The 22342-nt window shown below is 55.0% G+C and overlaps 3 protein-coding genes and 7 non-coding genes across 11 annotated transcripts in view; 6 read left to right on the forward strand and 4 right to left on the reverse strand.

The window, feature by feature from the left end:
* Window positions 1–4694, reverse strand: part of KIF2C (kinesin family member 2C) — an 18076-nt gene extending 13382 nt beyond the window's left edge. For both annotated transcript variants that reach the window (XM_051624578.1, XM_051624577.1), the window contains exons 1-4: window positions 4577–4694; window positions 4394–4488; window positions 2532–2636; window positions 2258–2306 (exon numbers count right to left, since the gene is read on the reverse strand). In XM_051624578.1, coding sequence (XP_051480538.1) covers window positions 2258–2306; window positions 2532–2636; window positions 4394–4488; window positions 4577–4640 — 313 coding nt within the window. In that variant the 5' untranslated portion in view covers window positions 4641–4694. The remainder of the gene's footprint in view (window positions 1–2257; window positions 2307–2531; window positions 2637–4393; window positions 4489–4576) is intronic.
* A 367-nt stretch (window positions 4695–5061) lies between these two features.
* On the reverse strand, window positions 5062–5176 carry LOC127387469 (U5 spliceosomal RNA). Its single transcript, XR_007890147.1, has one exon. It is a non-coding gene; the product is annotated as a U5 spliceosomal RNA (small nuclear RNA).
* Window positions 5177–5753: 577 nt separating this feature from the next.
* LOC127387448 (U5 spliceosomal RNA) lies at window positions 5754–5868 on the reverse strand. Its single transcript, XR_007890126.1, has one exon. It is a non-coding gene; the product is annotated as a U5 spliceosomal RNA (small nuclear RNA).
* A 528-nt stretch (window positions 5869–6396) lies between these two features.
* Window positions 6397–11029, forward strand: RPS8 (ribosomal protein S8). Its single transcript, XM_051624587.1, has 6 exons — window positions 6397–6450; window positions 7282–7388; window positions 7776–7875; window positions 8920–9095; window positions 10033–10162; window positions 10866–11029. Exons 1-6 carry the CDS (start codon window positions 6447–6449, stop codon window positions 10973–10975), a joined length of 627 nt encoding a protein of 208 aa, XP_051480547.1. The 5' UTR covers window positions 6397–6446; the 3' UTR covers window positions 10976–11029.
* On the forward strand, window positions 7131–7215 carry LOC127387453 (small nucleolar RNA SNORD55/SNORD39). The gene has a single exon (XR_007890131.1). It is a non-coding gene; the product is annotated as a small nucleolar RNA SNORD55/SNORD39 (small nucleolar RNA).
* Window positions 7581–7684, forward strand: LOC127387456 (small nucleolar RNA SNORD46). The gene has a single exon (XR_007890134.1). It is a non-coding gene; the product is annotated as a small nucleolar RNA SNORD46 (small nucleolar RNA).
* LOC127387454 (small nucleolar RNA SNORD38) lies at window positions 9348–9419 on the forward strand. Its single transcript, XR_007890132.1, has one exon. It is a non-coding gene; the product is annotated as a small nucleolar RNA SNORD38 (small nucleolar RNA).
* On the forward strand, window positions 10588–10659 carry LOC127387455 (small nucleolar RNA SNORD38). Its single transcript, XR_007890133.1, has one exon. It is a non-coding gene; the product is annotated as a small nucleolar RNA SNORD38 (small nucleolar RNA).
* Window positions 11030–11650: 621 nt separating the features above from the next.
* On the forward strand, window positions 11651–11785 carry LOC127387466 (small nucleolar RNA SNORA35). The gene has a single exon (XR_007890144.1). It is a non-coding gene; the product is annotated as a small nucleolar RNA SNORA35 (small nucleolar RNA).
* A 4548-nt stretch (window positions 11786–16333) lies between these two features.
* On the reverse strand, window positions 16334–18664 carry LOC127386895 (SLIT and NTRK-like protein 6). Its single transcript, XM_051624582.1, has 2 exons — window positions 18622–18664; window positions 16334–18308 (listed from the first exon to the last, which is right to left on the reverse strand). The coding sequence occupies exons 1-2, from the start codon at window positions 18638–18640 to the stop codon at window positions 17074–17076; spliced, it is 1254 nt and encodes a 417-aa protein (XP_051480542.1). The 5' UTR covers window positions 18641–18664; the 3' UTR covers window positions 16334–17073.
* Window positions 18665–22342: the final 3678 nt, after the last annotated feature.

A 22342-nucleotide genomic window follows, 5' to 3' on the forward strand; every position in this document is an offset into this window, starting at 1 on the left:
GGGAAGTCCTCTGAAGCTTCACACTTGCAAGGCTGTGTGAACTGATGGTTTGGTGGTGACAGCCTGGCAAATGGTCATGAGCAGCAGTGTGCCCACCATCACACACAGTAGAGTGGAAGCTTGATAACATGAATTCAGCTAAAAAACTATGTAATCACAACAGTAAGTCTCTGGAAAATGCCTTTTTGTCATCAGTCGCCATTGTCACATGCCAAGGTATTACTTTCACTGAGACCAAATCCATCCCAAAGCTTTCCAGGAAAGGGACTTGCTGCAACATGCACCTGAATAGATTTGTTAAGAAAGCAAATCTGATATGAAAAAAAAAAAGGTGTGATATGCAAGCTAGAACTACCTTCACCTCTAGCAATCACAAGAATTTATCCAGAATTAACCACTGATTTCAAAGGACATGAGATCTGTTTCAGACCAAGGGTTAATTTCAATTCTGGATCAAATTCCTTGGAACCATACCCACAACATTGAGTGCTCCTATCTGTTAACTCTTTACCTGCTGTCTTCTTCTCAAGTGCAGAGACATTATGTGTCACTGCTGCAAGTTAGGAACAAAAAGCATCAGTTTTATTATACTTGGAGATGGCATTTTATGCCCTTTGCTTCTGTCACACACACCCAGACCCAATCTCACAAATTCAGCAGCACTTTTTCTGTAAATGCAGCACCTCCTGCACAGCACACCAGCTGGAGGATTTGCTGCATCCGAGTGGGTTTGATTGAAGTGATTCTTGCACATGACAATACTCAGCACCCTCTGTAATTGTTACTGATTCAGAGGACTGAGGCAGCATCTGTTTCTTAATTCATTCTGAAAGCACTGCTGCTGCTTCTCTTGCTTCCCGAGATGGAAACAGACACCTCCTGATCTTCTTTAATTTGTTTAGTCTAAGAACCAAACCTGAAGTCAGTGTTAGCTAATTAGTGCAGTGCAGAGTTTGCAAGAGGACAGCTACTGACACTAGTTATAACAACTGATATTTGAAGAATACTGAAAACAGTGCTGCTCTCTTGTACTCTGAGCAGGTCTTCAGGGACAAGGTTGTGCCAGTAGGAAAGGCAACAGATATTTCAGATTTGCAATTAGATTCTATACTTCAGGAAAACTGTGACCTCTGTGAAGAGAGTTTTCCATCAGTCAGTAACTGGATTTACACATCTTAAATTTTTCCAGCTGGCTGTCCAGCTCCATTAACTGACCTGTCTAGAGACAGTCACAACTTTAGCACATCATTTTGCTTGCCAGTTCACAACATTTATGGAGAGTTCTCTGGATTCAAGGAAGACCAGGACATTCTAGTACAGAACAACTTTTGACATATTAAGCTTCTTGGACTACCTTGCCTCTCTGCTGCAAGGGGCTTTGTACTGTTGTCTTCTAGTACCAGCTTCCCTGTCTTGTGTCATATACATACAGAAGAGGCCAGACAATCCCAGCTGTGTTGTTCACAGCTGAGTTTCATGGAAAAGGAAGAGTTCTGGCTAACTATGCACTTTAAGAAAATAATTAAATTAGCAACCGTTCAACCTCAGCATCACATGAGTGTGGTGCTGCCACTTGCAATTTAAGAAGCCAAAAAGGACAACTAATAAGCTAAAAGAAAATAGAACACACAGGAGTTTTCTAACACCTGACACCTCAAGAAAAACAATTCCTTAGCAATCCCACACTGACATCTTCATCTTCTCTTCTGGCTTTGCTCAGAACATTGCACCGACAGGCAATCACTGAGCTGTGGTACACCAGCTGGCACTTTGGCTACCTGGTCTGAAATGCCTCCAAAGATAAAGCTCTAGTTATTGGCTAGGATAGCTGAAGAGGAGACATACATGTGTCACCACCATTTCTTTTGTGCCCTTTCCATTCTTATTTTGACACTTTTAATCTTAATCACTGCCACTTACCTTTTGTTGTTTGTGGCATTCACAAAACTCCATGTGAGACTTTAAAACTCACTGCAACAGTAGCTGCTTAGTGACATTTAAAGCAATATGGAGGAATAACTACAGCAATGCTGCAGAAAGGACTGTGTCAAGACACCAGCTCACAGGAACAGGAAAGACATCTGTTAGCAATGTTTCTGCAGTCAGGATTCCAAAACATGGGTATGAAATGGTATGCTCTTTGTTAGCATTGCCTGAATGAGCAGCCTTAGGTTGCACTACAGAAGAATATTAAGGCTACAATGAAATGCCCCTGCTCTTTCACAGGGATCTAGCAGAGAAAAGAACATTTTCTCACCTTCCCGTGGAGCAGGAATTTTTGAAAGGGTTGTTCTACGATTCTGTTTCTGAAAAACAATGAATACTGTAAGCATTTGGAGTAAGCTGCAAACACCCAGCACAGCACTTCAAGACAGCATTGACACAACAAGAATTTGTGACCAGATAAATATGAGACAGAAAAGAAAAGTCAGAGACCTCAAACTTCAAGACTGAAGGTATTATTTATAACAAGACTTATGCTGTTGACACTTCAGCACCTTAGGAGAGACTAAATCCTCTAAAGCACTTACCTGTACAGTTACATTCTCTTGGAAAGGGAAGTTCTCTTTCACATCTGCAGAGGGTAGTTCTTCTGATAACTCAGGATTTATTGTTAGCACATCATCAAAATCAACCTACAAGAGCAAAGGCAGGGTGTCACAGAGTGGAATATTGCTGCTACCACTATTTGGTAGTTTTTAGTCTTGACTTTCAGTACAGACAAACAAGCCTGACCCAGTGCCTGCCAAATGTGAAGTTAAAATTGCCTGGAAGACAGTCACTCATATTCCATTTGTGTAGTCTTGTACATCCAAATATACTAGGAGAAATGTGCTAGTTCAGCCATTTACCCTCATCTGCCAAGCACCAGGTAGCTCTTCAGGTGCCATGGAACACTTCTGAAGACACAGGCAAAGCACATTTGGCATCAACTGCTTTAATCTCTTACTGCTAATCTTAGTAAATCTCAGCTGCTCTGTGACTTCTGTGGTAGGAGAGCATGAAGTGTTTACTGTGTGACTGCACCTACTGAAATAAACTTCAAAGAGCTGCTTAGACTTTGGGAACTGAGGGATTTGGCATTTAATCAACAATTCACCTGCATTTTCACTTGCTATTGGAAGTGATTCCACCTGGAGCCAGCTCTTGCCTGCCCTTCCAGTGAAGCCATAATCCTGCTTTCACCATGTTCTGCAGAGCCCTGGCCCAGGCAGCTGCCAGGCAGGGATGAGGGCAGGCAGCCCAGGCTCCAGCACAAAAAGCAACAGCTCTCTCTGTCAGTTTTTCAAACCTAATCCTGCAGAAGAAGTTGGAAGCACCTGTTCACAAAACCTCTGGTAGCACCACAGCTTGCACGGAAATCCACCTAACAAAGCAACACAAGCACCACTGCAGGAAGTCCTTGAGTTCTCAATTAACTTTGGAATGACTTAAATAGAATAACAGCCCACAAAAAGCACAAAAACAAGTAGGAAAACCTCTGTAAAATGTGGAGGTACCACATTCTAACATATGAGAAGTCATTATAATGCTTAATTATATGGAGTCTATCTAATTGCAAAGTCAATTAGCTCAAAAACACGTATGTGGACAATATAACAGGCAAGTGTGTGTAAGTGTATATACAGAGGGTATATACAAGTGTGTAAAAAAACTGCTGAATTCTGAAGCATCTCCATAAATATTTAATATCACAAGATACACACGCAATTCAGCCAGCAATCATATCTCAGTCTGCACGTCTTGCATGCTGGAATGCATTGTGCACATCAACAGTGCAAGATCCAGCTTCAAAAAGCAGCCCACAGCATCTTGAAGATTGTAACTAGACTATGTATGTTTTCAGAGAAACCAGGGGGACAAGGATGTTCACTCAGTAACTGAAGGAGCTTTTGTAACGTCAGGATTTCTGCCACAGGAACCTCAGGTGCCCCAGACTCACATCCCATCTCACTCGGTGTTTGTTTTACACCAGGGTAGAGGTTCAGGAACTCAAACTCAGCCCTCTGAACGTGGCAGCTTATTAGCGGCACATCAAGCTTTAAGGAAGACCCGATGGCCATGGCTGAAGACACAAAAGCCATCAGAGAGCCCCCAGAGCCTGGGAAGGCTGCAATTTCGGAGCATTCCACGTGAGACCAGACATGCCCGTCTGACAGGGTGGGAGCCCTGTCCTGGTGCGTTTCCTCCGCACCGAACATTTACACGGCTGTTTCATTGCCTTAACCACGTGCCGCGCTAGAACAAGCACAGAACCGACCAGTTGCAACAGCCCGGCCGGAGCGTTGCTCCGCTCCGCGGGGCCGGGCCGGGCGCAGGGAGGAAGCGCAGCCCCGGCCCAGCGGGCAGGGCCCGCCGCTCCCGGCCGCCCCGCCCCGCGGCCCTGCCTCACCTCCTTGCCCTTCATAACGCCGTCCTCCAGCCACTCCACGGCCACGCAGGCTCGGTCCGCGTTCATCGTCTTCACCATCGCCTTGTGGATCAAGCCTGGAAGAGGCGGGTGTTGAGCCCCGGCCCGGCCCGGCCCGGCCGCCCCCCCCGCGGCGGCCCCGCGCGCCTCCCTCGCGCCGCTCACCGTTGCTCCGCTGGATGTTGATGAAGCGGCCGGGGCAGACGCAGCGGCGGAAGCGGGTCTCCATGACGCAGCGACCCCAGCGGCGCCCCCGGAGCCGCGGAACCCCAGCCCCGCCAACCGCCGCCGGTTTAAACCCCGCGCGTCGGCGTGCCGCGGGGCCTGCCGGGAGGCGCCGGCGGGACGGGACTACAGCTCCCGGCGTGCTCTGCGCGCGCGGCCGCCTACAGCTCCCGGCGTGCTGCGCGGCGCCGCTCAGGACTGCAGCTCCCAGGGGGGCGGGGACAGCTGCGGCGGCGCCGGGGATGCCGGGAGATGTAGTTCCGGGCGGCGCCGCCGGCACCTCGGGGCGGGGCGAAGCGTCGGGAGCGGAGACGGGGCTCGGGGGAAACTGAGGCTCACCCGTGAACATCCCCCGCGGCACCGGCCGCTCACACCCACGTATCCCCTATCGGCCACTTCACTCTGTTTTTCACCACAGCAGAGATAGCTTCACCGAAGTGAAGCCTCAAAAAATTCATCGACACTCGTGCCTGTTCCTCTCCACGGAAATCTTTAGTAAAAGGCGAAAGATTTATGCGATCTGAAGAGAAACCAGAGTATGTTCCACAGCCCCGCCCCGCGGCGGCCGCTGCCCGCCCCGCGTCCCCGCAGTCAGGGCGAGGGTCTCCCGGCCCTCCCGGCCCTCCCGGCCCGGCACTGGCCCGGCCCTGGCCCGGCCCCGCCGCGGTGCCGAGCCCCGCGGACACGGACCCTCGGGCCGGCCCCGGGGAGCGGGCAGCGGCGGCGCCGGGCGCGGGGCGCTGCCGCGGGGCGGCCTGGGTATGCAAAGCAGCCGGGCGGGGATGAGCAGAGGCCGGGGAGGGGCGGGGCCGCCCAGGGCCGGGAGCCGCCGCGCCGGGGGTGCGGCCGAGCGGCCCCGCCGGGGGGGGCGGGGGCAAGCGAGGAACTGGCGGGTGATTGCGGGGCTTGGTGTCACGGAGCAGGGCGCAGCCCCGCTGCGTCCCTCGGTGTCCCTGACCCGCCTCCCCGCGGGGCAGCGGCGCTCGGCGGCCCCCAGGGCTGCCTGCGCTGGCGGGAAGGGCGGCTGCTCCGAAGAGGGCAGCTCGTCCCCTCCTTTCGCACTAGTCGCCAGTGTTTTAATCGTTTTGTCTGTTCTATTTTTTACCAGAGGAGGGATAGCTTCACCGAAGTGAAGCCTCAAAAAATTCATCGACACTCGTACTTGTTCCTCTCCACGGAAATCTTTAGTAAAAGGCGAAAGATTTATGCGATCTGAAGAGAAACCAGAGTATGTCCCGCCTTTCCTCCGCGCACACCGGGTTCCACGACTGTGCCCCCCGAAGTCACGGCGACCCCCGCCGGCCTCCCCGTCCGGGCCGCCCCGCTCGGCCCCGGTTCCCCGTGGCGCACAGGGCAGGCCCCGCCAGCACCGAGCGGCGGCGGGAGCGGCGGGACCGGCTACCGGGGCCGCGCCGCTGGCCGCGGTGCACCCTGGGTATGCAAATAACAGTCATGTTAATGATCTTTATGCTAATGAAGAGCCCACGGCCGGCAGCGCCCACCCAGCACGGCCTGTCCCGGGGCGCGGGCGCCGCTACTCCCACCCGACCCCGTTCCGGGACGCCGGGACGCCCGGAGGCGTTGACGAGCTGCCCCGCGGGCCGGGAAGGCCGGGCCTGGGGCCTGGGGCCGCCGCCCCCCCCTACTCCCCTCCCCCTTCCCCCCCCCCCCCCTTCGGCGCCGCCGCGTCGCCTGGCAACGGCTCCCGCCCCGCGCTGGCGGCGCCGTGACGTCACGGCCTCGCGAGAGGTGGTCCCGCCAAACCTCTCCGTCAGGCCCCGCCCCCTCCTCTTTGCGCCAGTGCCGCGCCATGGGTGAGTGCGGGCGCTGCGGGGCCTGCCCGCCATCCGCCGCCATCTGCGCGCCGCGCCGCCGCAGCCCGGCCCTGCCCCTCATCGGGGGACAGCGTGGGCTGCCCTCAGCCCGCACTGCCCGCTTCTGGGGGCGGCCGCGGCAGCGCCGAGCTGATGGCGGGGGGAGGGTGTCCAGGCCCAACATGGCGGCAAGTGGGGGGGGCGGGAGCGGACGGCTTGACCTGGCCTGGCCTGGCCTTGCTGCAGGCCCCGATCGCGGGGCTCGCTTGCATTGGTGCTGGGGCAGTCCTGCTCCGGAGTGTGGCGGGGACCTTGCGGATGAGGTGGGGAGGCTCTCGTAGGGGACCCGGCAAGAGGGGTGGGGCCAGGCCTTGTACCGGGCTGGTGATGGGGGGTTATAGGGGAAACGGGAGATGGGGAACCATGAGGAGGTAGTCGTGGGCTCCCGAGTGGGCTGGGGAGGGGAGGGGGGTTTGTTGGGCTGTGTTTCAGGGGCCTAGTAGGTGGGTGGGGCAGAGTTTCCTTTCTGTAGATTAGCTACCAGACCTAGCAGATAACAGCGTGCGCAGCGCATGAGGTAGGTTGGAAGGCTGCTTTCCCCAGGGACCACCCATCAGACGTGGTGGAGGGAGTCTGTGCTTTGTACAGCGCTGTTGGAAGGGAGGAGGCTGAGGCGGATCTGAGTGTCAATGATGAAGCTTCTCTGACTGCTGCATAAGGCTGAGTGCACTGTGCGGATACCAACCTTGGAGAGCTGAGGACTCAGAACCGTGCCCTGCTATGGCCAGGTGGGCTCCGTGCCATGCTCTGATCACGTTCCTCTTCATCCAGGTATCTCTAGGGATAACTGGCATAAGCGTCGCAAGACTGGGGGCAAGAGGAAGCCCTACCACAAGAAAAGGAAGTATGAGCTGGGGCGACCTCCTGCCAACACTAAGGTGGGTGATTTGTGGGGGAGGTGGAGGGCGGTAGTTTTGTTTTCCTGCTTGGGTTGCTGGCTGTGGGCTTTTAAGAGATGTAAAGACACGCTGCGTTTTGTGAGTGGTTACATACCTGTCACTGCTTCTTTAAAAGGTGGTATTTTCCCTGATGCCTGTGGAAAGCAGTGTTAAGTTTTTGCAGTAAGAGGCAATTGGAGTGATGAAGCTTTCACCTTAGGTAGATACAACAGGCCGTTTTGGTCAGTTACTGTATCTGCCGATGCTGGGGTTTGTCATAGTTACACTGACCACGTTGCCTTTGGGGTTAGGAGTTGGCAGGGCTCCTGCGGCAACTGCGCAGGGTTCCAGCTCCAGCAACACCCCAGGGTTTGTTTCTGCCCCTAGATTGGCCCACGCCGAATTCATACAGTGAGAGTTCGTGGTGGAAACAAGAAGTACCGTGCCCTTCGGTTGGATGTTGGGAACTTCTCCTGGGGATCAGAATGTAAGTACATTGGGAGCCTGATGTGTTGGAAGGGAAGGGTCTTCTGCAGCAGTGCTGGACCCTGGTACTGCTGCAGGGTAGAGGGACAAGATGCATTTGTAGGCTGGGTTTTAACATGGAGCTTGCAGTACTGGGTCTGAAGCAGCATGCATGGTGATGATAACTTCGACATTATGTGGCCTTAGTAGACATCCAAGTCTCCTAGGTTCACAGTGACTGGAGTGTCATAGTTACACTGAGTGACATGCTTGTGTTACCTTTTTACTGGAGGGAAAACTCTAGAGGGGCAAAAAACCTAAATATGGGCAGGTTATAAATGCCTTCTCATGAAAATCCTAGTGCAAGCAGTTTAGTTAGTCCTGCTTTGCTAAGCAAAAGCAGGAGGGACAGAAGCAAGAGGGGAGTCTCTAGTGCTTCCCCTGAGCTGAGCAATGTGAGCTTTCTCTGAAATGGAAGCTGAAAATCAGATAACTTGAGCGTGGGCCTGTTCAGGTGCATGAGCGAAGAGGAGAAAACCCACCTTTACATAGGTGGAGGGCTGTGTCTGCAGGGTGGGCATCTGCTAAACAGTTGAACCTGGTAGCTAAGACTGAGTTCTTCAGGTGGGTCTTGGAGGGTCTAAACACCAGCTTCCCCTCTCAGTTTACCCATAAGCCCTTGTCCTATAAGAACAGTTCCTGGTTTCTGTTGCACAGCAGCCCCGTTTAACACAGCTTAATGCAGTGTTAGTTGGCATTTGCTGGAAGTGTCTTCCAATCAGACATCTTTAACACTGCTTGCTCTTCTTTGAGGTGAGTTTCAGCAAGGCCACAGGTGCCAGTTTTTCACCTGGGATGAATCAGTTTCCTAGTGCAGGCACCAGAAAGTTGTACTGATGAAAAACAGATGCATCTCTTGGTTAAATGTAATTCACTGCCAGGGAAGCTGGAGGACATTTGGTGGGGTGATGTGTGAGATGGTTTGAGGGTATGTGTGGAATGCCATGGACTGTGTTCTCAGTTGTCTGATCCCTGTAGGTTTGAGTTCATGCTCTTCTTTTGCAAGGCTGCACTCGCAAGACCCGGATCATCGATGTCGTCTACAACGCTTCCAACAACGAACTGGTGCGGACCAAGACCCTGGTGAAGAACTGCATTGTTCTGGTGGACAGCACCCCCTACCGGCAGTGGTATGAAGCCCACTATGCTTTGCCCCTTGGACGCAAGAAGGGCGCCAAACTGGTATGTCTGGGGTTGATGTTTTGACTCCTTGCAGAATGGAGTCTGCCCCACCAGAGGCAGGTGGCCATCGGGACTGGACGGTGCCTGCCAGGAGAGGGTTGGGTGGGTGCCCATCAGTTGTAGCATTGTTTATCTGGCTGCATTCCCGTCAGCTCCTAGGACAAGTCTAGCTCTGTGCATGCAGTGTTGAGTACCACAGAGCTCTCTGAGGTATTGCACCTGCTTTTGCACAAGGACCTGCCTGTCTTTGGTCTTCTAATGATGATACCTTTGTCCAGTTCTGCTACTGAAGGGAGAGCGATGACATGTTAGATGCTGAGGAAGACTTTGAGGTCAGGTCCTTGTGCGGGGGAGTGATTGATGAGAAGCTTGTGAATTACTAACTGAACTTCATCATGTTTTAAGTGTTTTTAAACTCTCCGTACCCATTGTCTTTATTAAGATCCAATCCCAAAGCTATTGAAAATGTCTGAACCCCTGTGTGTAGCACTCAGCTTCAGGTTTGGCTCCTTGCATTAAAAGCAAAGCACTTCTTAACCTGGGCACTGTGCAGTTCAGGAGCATGGGGGCAGCTTGTAACCTGTTTGCCAGGATTTGAACCACACCAAAGTGCTGTTGTGATGTCTGGAGAGGGCAGGAGTGTTTGCCTTTTTTTGAGGATTAATTAGTCAAGGAAACCTTTGTGATTCCCTGTGTCTGAGAGCACCCTTCCCTCGGGCACCAAGCCCTGTTGTCAGCAGTGACTCCATGTAGCAACAGTTTCTTGGTTTCAGAAGTGAAAAGCAGCACCTGGTTATGTGTGAGTGAAGTATTTGTACTTGGGAAACAACACAGTTCTGAGAATCCAAGAATCTTCTTGATGTTAGTGAAGACATTCTGCTCTAGCAGAAGGTGGCCATATGCTTAACTTTGTCTTGGCTTGTGGGCTTGTTTTTAGACTCCTGAAGAGGAGGAAATCTTGAACAAGAAGCGTTCAAAGAAGATCCAGAAAAAATATGACGAGCGAAAGAAGTTTGCCAAGATAGCAAGTATTCTTGAGGAGCAGTTCCAGCAAGGAAAGCTACTTGGTGAGTCCATGGCAGCATCAGCATGGGTGGGGATAAAGGAGTCAGGACACGAACAGGGTGCCAGAATAGATCTTACTCTTGGTCTTGGGTTTGTTTTAAATTCTGCTGGCTGTCATAAAGTTAACTGGAAGGCAAAAGCAATGGGGTGGTCTCCATATCTGCAGGAGGATCTTCTGGTTTTTAAATGCATCTTGTTCCTTTATCTGCTCTGGAGAAGTCTGTTTCTGCAGCTTGAGTTGGTACATGTCCCAGACAAGCTCCTGGAGTTGATCATTCCTAGTTGGCTTTGAGAAAAATAATGAGGGCCCAGACTTGAAAAATGAGCAAAGATCCAGGTGTTGCACTCTGTGTCAGAAGGATGTCCTGCAGCACGTAACAGCTTTGACCCATTTAAAGTTCTGGCAAATAGTTGCATGTTCTGAAGTCTTCTAGTGATGAGACCTTTGTCCAGTTCTGCTACTGAACTTGAGCGATGACAGTTTGGAGATCTGAAGAGGACTTCATTAGGGACTCAGCCCAGCAGAGCAGGTTCAAGAGCAGGATGTGCTCAGGGGGAAGTGCTGAAGCCAGCACCTAAACTGGTGTGTCTGTGACTGACAACCTGCTAGCTGGGCTTCTGCAGAGGCCACACACAGTGTTTGTTAGTTGGTGTATGAGTTGGGGTCATGAGTTTTGTTCAAGTTTAACTGTTGCCTTCTTGCAGCCTGCATTGCCTCCAGACCTGGACAGTGTGGCCGAGCTGATGGTTACGTGTTGGAAGGCAAGGAGCTAGAGTTCTACCTGAGGAAGATCAAGGCCAGAAAAGGCAAATGAAGTAACAACTGTTCTGCTGAGAGAACAAATAAAACCCAGAGTTGTCTCCAGTAACGGGTTGTGTGCTCATTTGTTTGTGCAGGGCAGAGGGGGCTTATGAAGCTCCTCCTGCCTGTAAAAGGTAGGGGAAGAAGCATCTCTTCTGGAATCCCTCAGCACTTTTCTCTCTTCAGGCAAGCTCTTGCCCTGCCTGCTTTTGACTAAAACATCTCCATGGGTTCTAGGACAGTGGCTTAATATACCAAGAGGGTGTTGGAAAAGAGTTTGTCAGTCTTGGCTCAAGTCGAGATTTCCACCACAGAAACCTGCAAGCAGGAAGGTGCAGATGTCCACCCTAGTGAGAGTTCTACATTTCTGGAAGCTGCCAGGGTCTGGCTGGGCACACATCCCCCTATTTTCTGGGGCAGTGAGGTCAGAGGGGAAGGGGTCCTGCTGCCTCAGGTAAGGAGTGTCCAGGCAGCAGCTCTGCAGCACTGTTTCTTAAGCTGCACTTGGGCTGAGTCTGGCTGAAAACTTGTCACTTCCACCTCCAGCCTCTGCTGTTGGTACCTTCTGCCTCTGCTTTCCAGACCACATGTGGTCACATCCTCTGGTTCAGGCCAGCTGTACCTCCTGCCATGGCTTGGTGTTCCCTACCTGGTGGTACGGGGTCCTTTAGGGTCTGCTATCTTGGCACTGCACTTGGCTTCTCTTCAGTGACCAGCTGGTCTGTCCCTGGCCTCCGTGGTCTCATTCCAGTGCAAGATCAATTCCTTCTAGCAGAAGGGCCAGGCTCTCATGGTCTGTCCCTTTCGAAAGCTGGGTACAAACTCCCATCCTTCTGCCCTGTCACCTGTGGTAGGATTGGAAAGCTGTAATGAAGAAAAGCTTTTCTGGGTGTTTGTGTCGTGTGGTGCCATTCCTTGGGGCTGCTGCCAAAAGAAAGCTGGCATGAAGGGTCTCTGCACCTAGTTGCCAAACGCAGGGATTGGTGAGAAGGTGGGAGGCCATCTGAGGGCTGATCATGGGGCTATGGGGCAGGCCAGGATGATATATCTTACACCTGCAAGTGGACACACTGCACACTTCACCCCACTTCGGTGTTTTTACAAGAGCCTCACTTGTAAGATCCCCACCTGGAATACTGTGTCCAGGTCTGAGGTCTTGAACATAAGAAGATGGAGCTGTTGGAGTGAATCCAGAGGAGGACCACAAAGTTGATCAGAGGGCTGCAGCACCTCTCATGAAGATGGGCTGAGGGTTGAGCTGTTCAGCCTGGAGAAGGCTCCAGGGAGCCCTCAAGATGGCCTCATATCTGAAGGGGCTGCATGAAAGCTGGGGAGGGGCTTTTTACAAGGGCATGTGGGAATAGAATGAGTGGTAATGGCTTTAAACTGGAGGAAGGTGGATTTAGGTTAGACATTAGGAAGAAATTTGCTGTTAGGCTGGTGAGACACAGGAACAGTTTGCACAGGGAAGCTGCGGCTGCTCCCTAGAAGTGTTCTAGGCCAGATTGGATGGGACTTGGAGCAACCTGGTATAGTGGAAGGTGTCCCTGCATGGAGTGTCTAATGCAGGGAGGTTGGAGCTAGATGATCTTCAGGATCCCTTCCAACCCAAGCCATTCTCTGATGTCTGTAAGAGCACTGATGCAGAGCAGGCTACCTACAGCCCCAGCTTCACAACTTTTAGCTCTGAACTGAAGGAGATGGTCCATGATCAGCTGGCCCCAAGCAGAGCTGTGATGAAACCCGTGTCTCTAGTGCCTTAAAATGTAGACTCTGCCCCACAAACAGTTTGTGCTTGGTGGTTTTTTTTAGAAGTTTTCCCTGAGGTGCTGTGTCCCAGCTGACATGTGTGGCAGTAGGAGGTGCTCATGGGCTCAGGTGCCCTGAGCAGTGTGGTATCATCTTGCCCTGCTGGCAGGGAGACCTAGAGAGGTCTGTGCCATACCTGGAGAGACACACCAACCACATCAGAAAGCAGTGCCTGTCACCTGGTTGGCCACAGCCACAGAGCTGTGTGCATTGGCACTGCCTTGCAGCCTGTGTCAGTGCTGCCTGGGTGCGACTGGCTGCCCTCCTGGAGTCCCAGGCAGTGGGACCTGGGCTGGGCAGACGTTTGCACAAGCACATTCCTTCTCCATAGTGATCTGGGGTAAACTTTCCCTGCTCTCCAGCAACGCCTCCTTTCCACAGAGGTGGGGCAGAGGCTATAAAGAGCATTTGGGAGGGATGTGTCACGGCCTCTTCCTCTGATTTTCTTCTCTCGCCCTCTGCAAAGAGGAAACAGGTTTCGGGGTGTTTCTGGGGGACTTTGTACAGAGAGAGAAACTGAGGCTTCCGGAGCAAGTGCCAGCTTGGTGTCAAAGCAGGAGCTGTAAACCTGGCCCATGATGAGCAAGATTATGGCTAATTCATTGGTGCAAGCTGCTTGTGAAGTTACTGCTCTGAAAAACGCAGCTACCAGGGCAACCGCCCGTGGGAATGAAAACAGTGCCTGTCACCCACTGGAGCCAGGCTGTGTCACATGGGAATGGGACGTGGCAGCCAGCCAAGGGTGTGTGGCACCTGGCTCCCAGGCTGAGGCTGTGGGACCTCATGCGGGTTGGTCACAGGGTGTAGGGTTTCTGCTCTGGCCTTGGCGTAGCCCCGTGGGTGTGCACAGGGATTTACCTGCCGGGGAGGAGGCCAGGCTGCCTCGCACGGAGCCAGGAAGGGCTGGGCAGGGGCTGGGGTTAAGCACAGCTCTAGTCTGGCTGGGTTTATGGGGTGCCACAGCCTGGCCTAAGGACCTTACCCACTTCTGCAGATAAATGAGAGGGCTGGAGTTGAAAAAAGCTATTTTTCATATGATAAGCAGCCAGCAGCACAACCCAAGTGAAGTAATTTGCCCTGAGTGCTGCTCCTTGCCCTTGAGTAGGAGTTCTCTGGGCTCCATGCGGTATTAACTTTGGGGTATTTTCATGGGACGTGGTCCAACCCAGAAAATGACCTCGTGGTTATGCTTTAACAGGTCCAGCAGTGGCCTGGAGGGTAGCAGAGGAGGAGCAGCGCTGGCTTGCTTGGGGGAGATGAGAGATTTAAAGGAAAGGTGGACTTGGGAAAAGGGGGCTTGTAGGAAAGGGAGTGTTTTAACAGCTCTGCTAATATTATCAGGGGAAACATACAGGCCTGAGTGCAGGAATCCTATAGAGGCTGAAAGCAGCTTGCTTTCTGTTCGGGTTTTTTCGGGCTGTATCATTTGGTCTAATACCCCACAACTGTCACTGGTGTCAGTCCTCAGGGCTGTACCCTTTTTGCCCCAGAATGTGCACGCTCCTCGACAAAATCCCAGTTCATGCACTTTTTGGATAAAGCTATTGTCCCTGCTGTCTCACTGCTGGGGATTATTTGCACCAACAAGGAAGAAACTCAAAGCTGAGGTTGGCAATAGCTTTATTAGTATTGAGGGAACATCTCTAGCATGGTGTTGGTTTTCTGCCCTTGTCCTGTACCTTGATTGAGGTCTGGGCTGTTGCCTGTCTCCTGTGCTGCACCATGGCAGCAGGGAGTGAGCCTGGCCAGCTGCAAGTTGGTGGCATCATCACATAGGTGGGTGGAATCCTGCAGTTTTGGGGCTGACAGCTACTGTTGAAGGCTGTCTGCCCAATTCCAAACCCACCAGGATCTTCCCATCAACGTGGGGACACATCTTGGCTCAGCACTGGGTGGCAGAAGACCTGGTAATCTGCTTCTGAACAGGGGGTTATCTGGGGACAGAGAGCTTTGTGGCTGGTTGTGGTAGTGCCTTGAGGTGGGGGCAGCTATCCTGCCCCTGGGAAAGGGCTGCTTTTAAAGCAGCCTCAGGGCTCCCAGATGTCCAGCTGGACAGGCTGATGCTGTTGCTGGACAGGGCCTTCACCTGGATCAGCATCAGCTCCTTCCTGGGACGCTTCCTGTGGCCAGGTCCCTCCTGGGCAATCCCCAGACATGATGGCCTTCCTCACCTGGCTGTCCTCATCCTCCTCCTCAGGCCACCAGCTTGGAGTCCTCATAGTGGCTGGAGTAAGGGGAGGGGAAGCTGCTGTCCAGCTGGGGATCCCACAGGTGGGGGTGACCTTGTCTGCCCCAGATGAAGTTTTTGATGCTGATGGTGAGGGATGCAGCAGTGAAGAAGCAGCTGAGCAGAGATGTCTGGATGTGTGGCACTCAACAAGGCCTCCACCAGCTGGCTCTGCTCGCTGTCCTCGCACATGCCCAGGGCAGACGCAGGGTGGTGGGGGCAGGCTGCCTTCCTCCAAAGAGATGCTCAGCACCACTCGCCACCACCGTCCCTATGCATTTGCAAGCAGGGAGCAGCTCCAGGAGGCCATATCTCTGCCCCAGCAGCTCATCCATCACCAACTACAGCCTCCAAGCCCCACAGGGGCTGGGCAACATGTTCCCAGGGGGGATTTGCTCCTTGCTTAGTTTAATTGGGCCCCTGGGGACAGCTGGCTGAGCTGGCCTGGCCTGTCTCTGTACTATGGCAGCAGCTGGTCCCTCTGTGTCCCTGGGGGGAACCTGGGGATGGCATGAGCTGGGGCACACTGGGGTGCCCTGGCTGCAGTACTGGCAGGGAATGGTGGAGACATCTTAAAGGCTGGGACCAGACCATTTTTCCAGGGCTGAGAAGAGAGTGGGGAGGGAAAAACTTCAGCAGGACATAAAACAGTGGGAAACATCCATGAGTGACAGCAAGACATGCAGGGAAATCATCCTGTCCATGGCCCAGACCCACACTGGGCAGGGCTGGGGCCAGTGGCTTGTCCCACCATGGGCTGCCAGAGGCCAGGCTGCGCTCCCCAGGAAGCGCCGCTTCCTTTGCCGGCTGGAGCGCCGTGTCCTGCCCTGCCCGGCTCCCTCCCTTCCTGCCCGGGCACAGCGCCCAGCCCGGGCCCAGCACGGCTGCAGTGCAGAGCAGGGCGGCTGTTGGGGCTTCCAGCCTGGGAAATGTCCCCCTGGGCAGTAGGGGACAGGGCTCAACAGCGCCTGTGTCCCCCCATCCCTGGAGGAGGGCTAGAGCACCCATGGGTGAGACTCGCTGGGGGGCTGCCTGTGCAGGGGGTGATTTCCAGCACCCCCAGCCTCTGCCCCATTCCCAGGAGCCCCACAAGGCCCTGCTCCAGCAAGGAGCCACAGTGTTTACAGCAGGCTGACACCCTCCCTGGCCTGGCTGTAAATCATGGTGCAAGGCAGAGCTTCTGCTCCACGAGGGTAGCCTGGGAGCTGCTGGATGAGACCCAGGCTGGGACATCACCCAGAGCATGGGAGGGGAAGAGGGGTAGGATCCAAGCTCCCCCATCCCTGTGTTCACCACCCCAAACCACAAAGACAGGGATGGAGCAGCACAGCCAGGAGTAAAATGATTTATTGAGAGCTGGATCCTACAGGGCTTGGCAGCACATTGGGCAAGGAAGGCTGCGTGAGGCCCCCTCCGGTGCCTCCTGGTGTGCATGTGCACCTTGCACACCTGCTCACACCCACCCATGTGCAATCTCTGCACACGCATGTGCACACACTTGTGCATGCATCAGCACACGTGCACTGACTGTCCCAAGTCCCTATGCCACATGGTGGGACATGGCAGGATGTGGGGTGGGCAGCAGGCAGGGCCACCCCAGACTCACCCTGCCAAGCCCAGGGCACCCCATCCACACGTGGCACAGATCATGCAGGCAGAGCCAGTCCTGTTCTATGTCCTCAGACCTTGTTCTCTGCAGGCTGGGGAGCAGGTCTGTCCCAGGTGCCATCTGCCTCCACTGAGGGAAGATGGGGTCCCCAGTCAGTGGGTCTGGCACACACAGTATTGTCACCTGGTCCCCAAAACCAGGCCCCACTTCCTCTCCACATCTTTCCTCAGACACTGACAGCCCATGTGTCCCCAAACAACACCAGCCTGCAGCACGGTCTGCCATGCCCAAAGTATCTTCACACCCATGCCCAGCTGCAGCACATGGCAAGTGAAGGGATGGGAATCTGGGAGTGCAGCTTTGCTAACAGCCACTGTAAGCCACAGCAGGACAGCTTGTGCCTCTGCTGTTCTGCCAGCCCGCACCCTCCTCCTGGCATGTCCCAGACACAGCCCAGGTTCCAGCATCAGTGCAGGTCAATGCTCTCATACTCCATCTCAACGTTGTCTGAGTCCTCCAGCTCGATGCCAGGTACCAAGTTGTAATAGCTGGTTGACTGATTCATGTACATCTTCTCCCGGTCAGCAGAGTCCTTCAGGACTTCGCTCACACTGACAGTGTCCACCTCTGGCTCACTGCCCCCCAGCTCCTCTGCCCTTGGTGCTGGGGTGTCCCATTGCCTGCCTGACCCTGTGCCCTGCTGCCTCTCATGGGTTGGCACCTGGGAACAGCTGGGGGATCCCACCTGGATCTCCACTTCCTCGTAGAGGTGTCTGCTGTTCTCCAGCAGGTCTGCAGAGGGCTGGAGCAGGACATGGCTCCCCAGCAGCACCTTATTCTCAGTCTTGGAGGGGGCAGCAGGCAGCTCATAGGGGACGTAATGGTGAGGCTCTGCAGGCACTGGCATATTGCCCCTTTCTGCTGTGGACGGGTGGCTCTGGGGCCATCTCTGAATGCTGTAGTTGGTCTTTCTCTTCTGCTTGCAGAAGCACCAGGTGATGCTGGCAAGGATGAGGAGAGGGGGCAGGCAGATGAAGAGGGCGGTGAGGCTGCGTGAGTGGCACAGCTCCTCCCGGGGGATGCTTTGGAGGTCCATGCCATGGTACTGCTCTGGCGTGTGGCAGATAACCTCAGAGGCCAGGCTGAGCCAACCCTCCAGGTTGCTGAGAAAAGCACAGCTGCAGTCCCAGCTGTTGTTGGAAAGCTGGAGCTGGAGCAGAGATGGCTTCAGGAGGCTGGTGGGAAGGAAGGTCAGAGCATTGAAGCCCAGGTAGAGCTCCTGGACCTGAGTTGACCCTTTCAGGAAGGACTTAGGCAGCTCCTGGAGCTGGTTGCTGTCCAGATAAAGAATCCTCAAATTAGGGGCATCTTCCAGAAAGCTCTCAGGGAGACTTTCCAGCTGGTTGTGACTTAAGTGCAAGATCTCCAAGGCAGGGGGGACTCCCTGCACATTGCTGATTTCTGTGATGCTGCAGTTCGACAGGTAGAGCTCCCGCAGCCCCTGCACCCCTACCAGTGCACCCCAGTCCAGGTGGGTGATGTTGGAGCTGGTGAAGTTGAGGCAGCAGCTCTCAGGGAGCGGAGCCTCCCGGAAAGCCTGGAAGTCCATGGGCTCCGTGCAGTTGCAGCTTTGCGGGGCAGCATCGAGGGCAAAGCCGGCAGCGAGCAGGAGGCTGCCCCAGAGGGTGCCCAGCCCAGCGCCTGCGGGGAGAGCAAAGGGGACGGGTGACCCCCCCGGCGGGACCAGCCCTCCCCTTGCTCCAGCCCGACACGGCAGGGGTGTGAACCCCGCTTTTCCCTCCCCACAAGGGAAGGTACCCGTGTCCCCGCAGACCCCCGGAGCCATCTCCCTGGGCTCTCGCCTCGCGCCAGCCCGCCGCCGTCTCACCCCCGACGTCCCTTTGCCCCGGCCGGCTGCCCGCGGGCAGTGAACTCCTGACACTGTGCTCGTTCCCCCGCGCCCCTGGGGCTGTGCCAGGCCCCCCAACCCCCGGGGTGCCCTGCTCGGCCTCACCTGCCGCCGCACGTCCCATCCTCCGGGGCCGCTCCGCGCCCCACCGCGCTCCCCGCCGGGCGCGGCCGCCGGCTCCGCCTCGCCGCGGGGCGGCCCCGCAGCAGCCCGCCCGGCCCCCCTCCCCGCGGGCCCCGGTTCCCCTTTGGCCCCCTGCCCCCAGCCACGGACCCTCCGGTCCCACTGTGCAGTGGCACCCCCCCGAAGTGTGTTGATCCCGGCCCCCTGCAGTCAATCCACCCTGCAGCCCCACTTCCTCTCCCGCCCCGCCTCCATAAACCACAGCTTCCATCCCTTCCCCATCCCTCCCTTCTCCATCCCCCAGAAGCATCCTTTCCCCAATCCCCCTCTGGCTCCCCAAGACCAGTATGTCACTCCAGCCCTCTCCATACTCCAGCATCAGCCTTCCAAAGCTCTCGGAGAGGGGCCAAGCTGGCTACTGCTGAGTTCCTCTCCCTCCTGGGATGGGGAGAGGGCTTGGTTCCCACCTCTCTGCAGGGTGCAAGTCTGAGCCCCACTGGGGAGACGATGCGGGGTGGGCATGCTTGCAGGATGGGGACCAAAGGAACCAGCTTCTTGCTCCATCCCTGGAGTTTAACTCCCTACCATTTACCACTTCCTTCCATCCTGCACAAGTCCCGGGGGGAGAAGGTGGAGCAGAGTCAGACGCGAGCTCTGCAGCTTTCAGGGAAAGCAGCACATCTGTGCTTACCCCAGTGTGAGCCAGGTAAACCGAGGCACATGGCATGGCACTGGCAGCACTTTATTTTTGGTACTGGTGGGAGGTGGATGAGATGGGACCTGGCCTGGGTGGTGCTGCGGGGCTGGAGCGCACGGGGGTGACCACAACTGGGCAGGGCTCTGGTGGCTGCTCCTCAGTCTGGCTCGAGGTGCAGAGTGTCAGGACACCCTGTGTGCTGCATATCTAGGATGCCTCAGAAGCTTGACAAGCTCAGCACACCAGAAATAAAAACACTGTGTTGCTTCAGGATTCCTTGGGCCACCCATGCTGTCCTGAGGGATGCAGCGATATTTGAGAAGGCAACAAGGCTTCAAGAGTTTCTTTCGATTTCATCCCTCACTCGTGCCTCAAAACTGGCACCTCAGGTGCTGCTCTCACAACTCAGCTCAGGGATGTTCCAGCCCCCCAGTAGGAGAGCAGCTCAGGAGGGAAGCAGGGCCAGCCAAATCCCAGCTGCTGGGGTGGGATGCAGGAAAGTGCTGTTCAGACCCTGCAGGAAGTGTGCCAGCAGCACACTGGCCTGGGGGGACAAGAGTTGCCTCCTGGGGTGCCCAGAACATGGTCACACAGCCCCAAGCACCCATTGGCTGGAGCCTGCTAACACCCTGCATGGGGTAAAAAGCCTTCCCTGCTCCCAAGCCAAGAGCCACACTGCAGGAGATTTCAGAGAACTCTCTGAGCCCCTGAGGGCTGGATCCGTCCTCCCGAGGGGTACATTCCAGCACTAGCATTTTACATGTCCCCCTAGATCCAGGTGCTTCCTTAACCCAGGAGATCTGGCTCCTTTTATCTCCCCTCCAGGCAGCTCTGCCCAGATATTGAACTTCCCTTCTGTGGGTCCCCAGACAGTCCCTGGGGTGGGTTGGTCTGCCTGGTGCTGGTGCTTCCTTCTCCAACTCAGCTGAGGGACCAGACACCTCCCTCCTCTTCCATGGCTGCTGCAGCCCCATCCTTTGCAGGATCTCACTGGATGAAAGTGCTGAGGGAGGGAAAAATTCTGCTCTCAAAAGAGTAAGGGCTGTCACCTTAGTTCCAGAGAACTACCTTGCACTGTGAAGGTGGAAGGACCTCACAGGGGACCAGGTTGGGGTCAGACCAAGCCAGGTCAGAAGATCGTGGGGGATGGAGTTCCCACAGCCTCTCTGGGCTCCCACAGTATTTTACCATGCTCACAGGGGAAAAAAGTTCCCTAGCATATAGATGGAACTTCCCTTGATGCAACTTGCATTGGATGCCTGTCCCCATTTTGCTGTACATTTCCCCAAACTGCCTGGCTCCCTGTTCCTGTAGCTCCATCTAAATAGATGCAGGCAGCTGGGAGATTACCCCAGAACCTCTGCTTCCCCAGCTCAGGTAGTTTGTTGATGTTAAACCAGGCAGTTTGCTGATGTTAAACACCATGTTTCCTCCCACTGCCCCAGCTTGGTGGTGGGAAAATCCCTGGTTGTGATGCTTCGATGCTCTGCATCACCACAGACCTCAGCTGCAGGTGGAGGGGGGGCTGCTCCTGAGCTCCATCCCACTCGCAGAGTAGGTCCTGCAGCTTTGTCGGGACATGGGCTGTTGGGTCCATCTGTGCCCTAAAACCCATCCCAAGGGCTTGCCTGGAACCAGTGGGGATCAGGAGCAGAACCAACAGCTGTCAGCTCTCACTGGTCCCCACTGTACCTCAGCGGGCAAGCCCCACGCAGGTTGTCCCACCACCCCCAGGCAGGTCCCCTGGGGCCTCCAGCACCCCTGGGTGCCTCCACCCACGCGTTGCCTCCAGACGCTGACTCAGCTCCGCCTGGGGCACCCCCGGAGCAGGGGCCTCCATCAGAAAACCAGCAGTGCCCCATGATGCCTCCCATGCCTCAGGGAGCCCTGGGGCCCTGGTGGAAACAGGCAGGGTTCCCCCGAGGGCAGCAGCCTCCCGTTCTGCTCCAGGAGCCTTTGCTGCTGGGTGGTGCATTTGCAGACACTTCCTCTGCAAAAGCTGGAAACCCAAGGAAAAAGCAGACAGATCCGGGTTGTTTGCTCTCTCTGTACAGGCTGGTCTGCTCAGCTTTCCTGCAGAAAAAAAAAAAAAAGAAGGGGGTTAATTCCTCCCCCAGGGGATGTGCTGTGAAGCACCAGGGATCTTTGGTTGGGAGTAGTGATGCAAAACCCTCAGCACAGAACCATATAATAGAGTCACAGATTGTTTGGGGTTGGAAGGGACCTTAAAGATCATCTAGTTCCAACCTCCCTACATGGGCAGGGACACCTCCCACTATGCCAGGTTGCTCCAAGCCCCATCCAAGCTGGCCTCGAACATTTACTGGAAGGGGGCATCCACAACTTCCCTGGGCAACCTGTGCCACTGCCTCACCACCCTCACAATCAAGAATTTCTTCCTAAATCTTCCCTCTTTCAGTTTGATACCATTATCCCTCATCCTATCACTACTTGACCTTGTAAAAACTCCCTCTCCAGCTTTCCAGGAGCCCCTGGAAAGGTGCTATAACATCTCCCTGGAGCCTTCTCTTATTCCAGCTGAACAGCCTCAACCCACAGCCTATATCCATAGCAGAGGTGCTCCAGCCCTCTGATCATCTTTATGGCCCTCTTCTGGACTTGCTCCAACAACTGCATGTCCTTCTTATGTTCGAGACCCCAGCATACTGAGGAGCAGATCCTTTAGCTGTCCCAGGGAAACAGAGGTGGAGTGAAGAGTGGGGAAACTGAGACACAGAGCAAGGGACATGCACACAAGCCACCCCGTGTGCAGTGTGGAGCAGGGGAAAGGCAGCAGGATCTGCTTTTGAGGGGCTCTTAGCAAAAGGCTGCTGCTCCAGGCTTCTGGGGGTCGTGAGTTTGTGGCCATCTGTAGGTCCCAGCGCCCGCAAGGAGGGAGAAATACCCGGCATCCTTCCATGACCTGTTTTGGGTGAGGCAGAGACGTCCTCCTCATGACCATTAGAGAGCAGCACCGCGATGGCACACTGCCCGCACACACCCGCA

The sequence above is a fragment of the Apus apus genome, chromosome 7 (assembly GCF_020740795.1).
Source record: "Apus apus isolate bApuApu2 chromosome 7, bApuApu2.pri.cur, whole genome shotgun sequence".
NCBI classification, from domain to species: Eukaryota; Metazoa; Chordata; class Aves; order Apodiformes; family Apodidae; genus Apus; species Apus apus.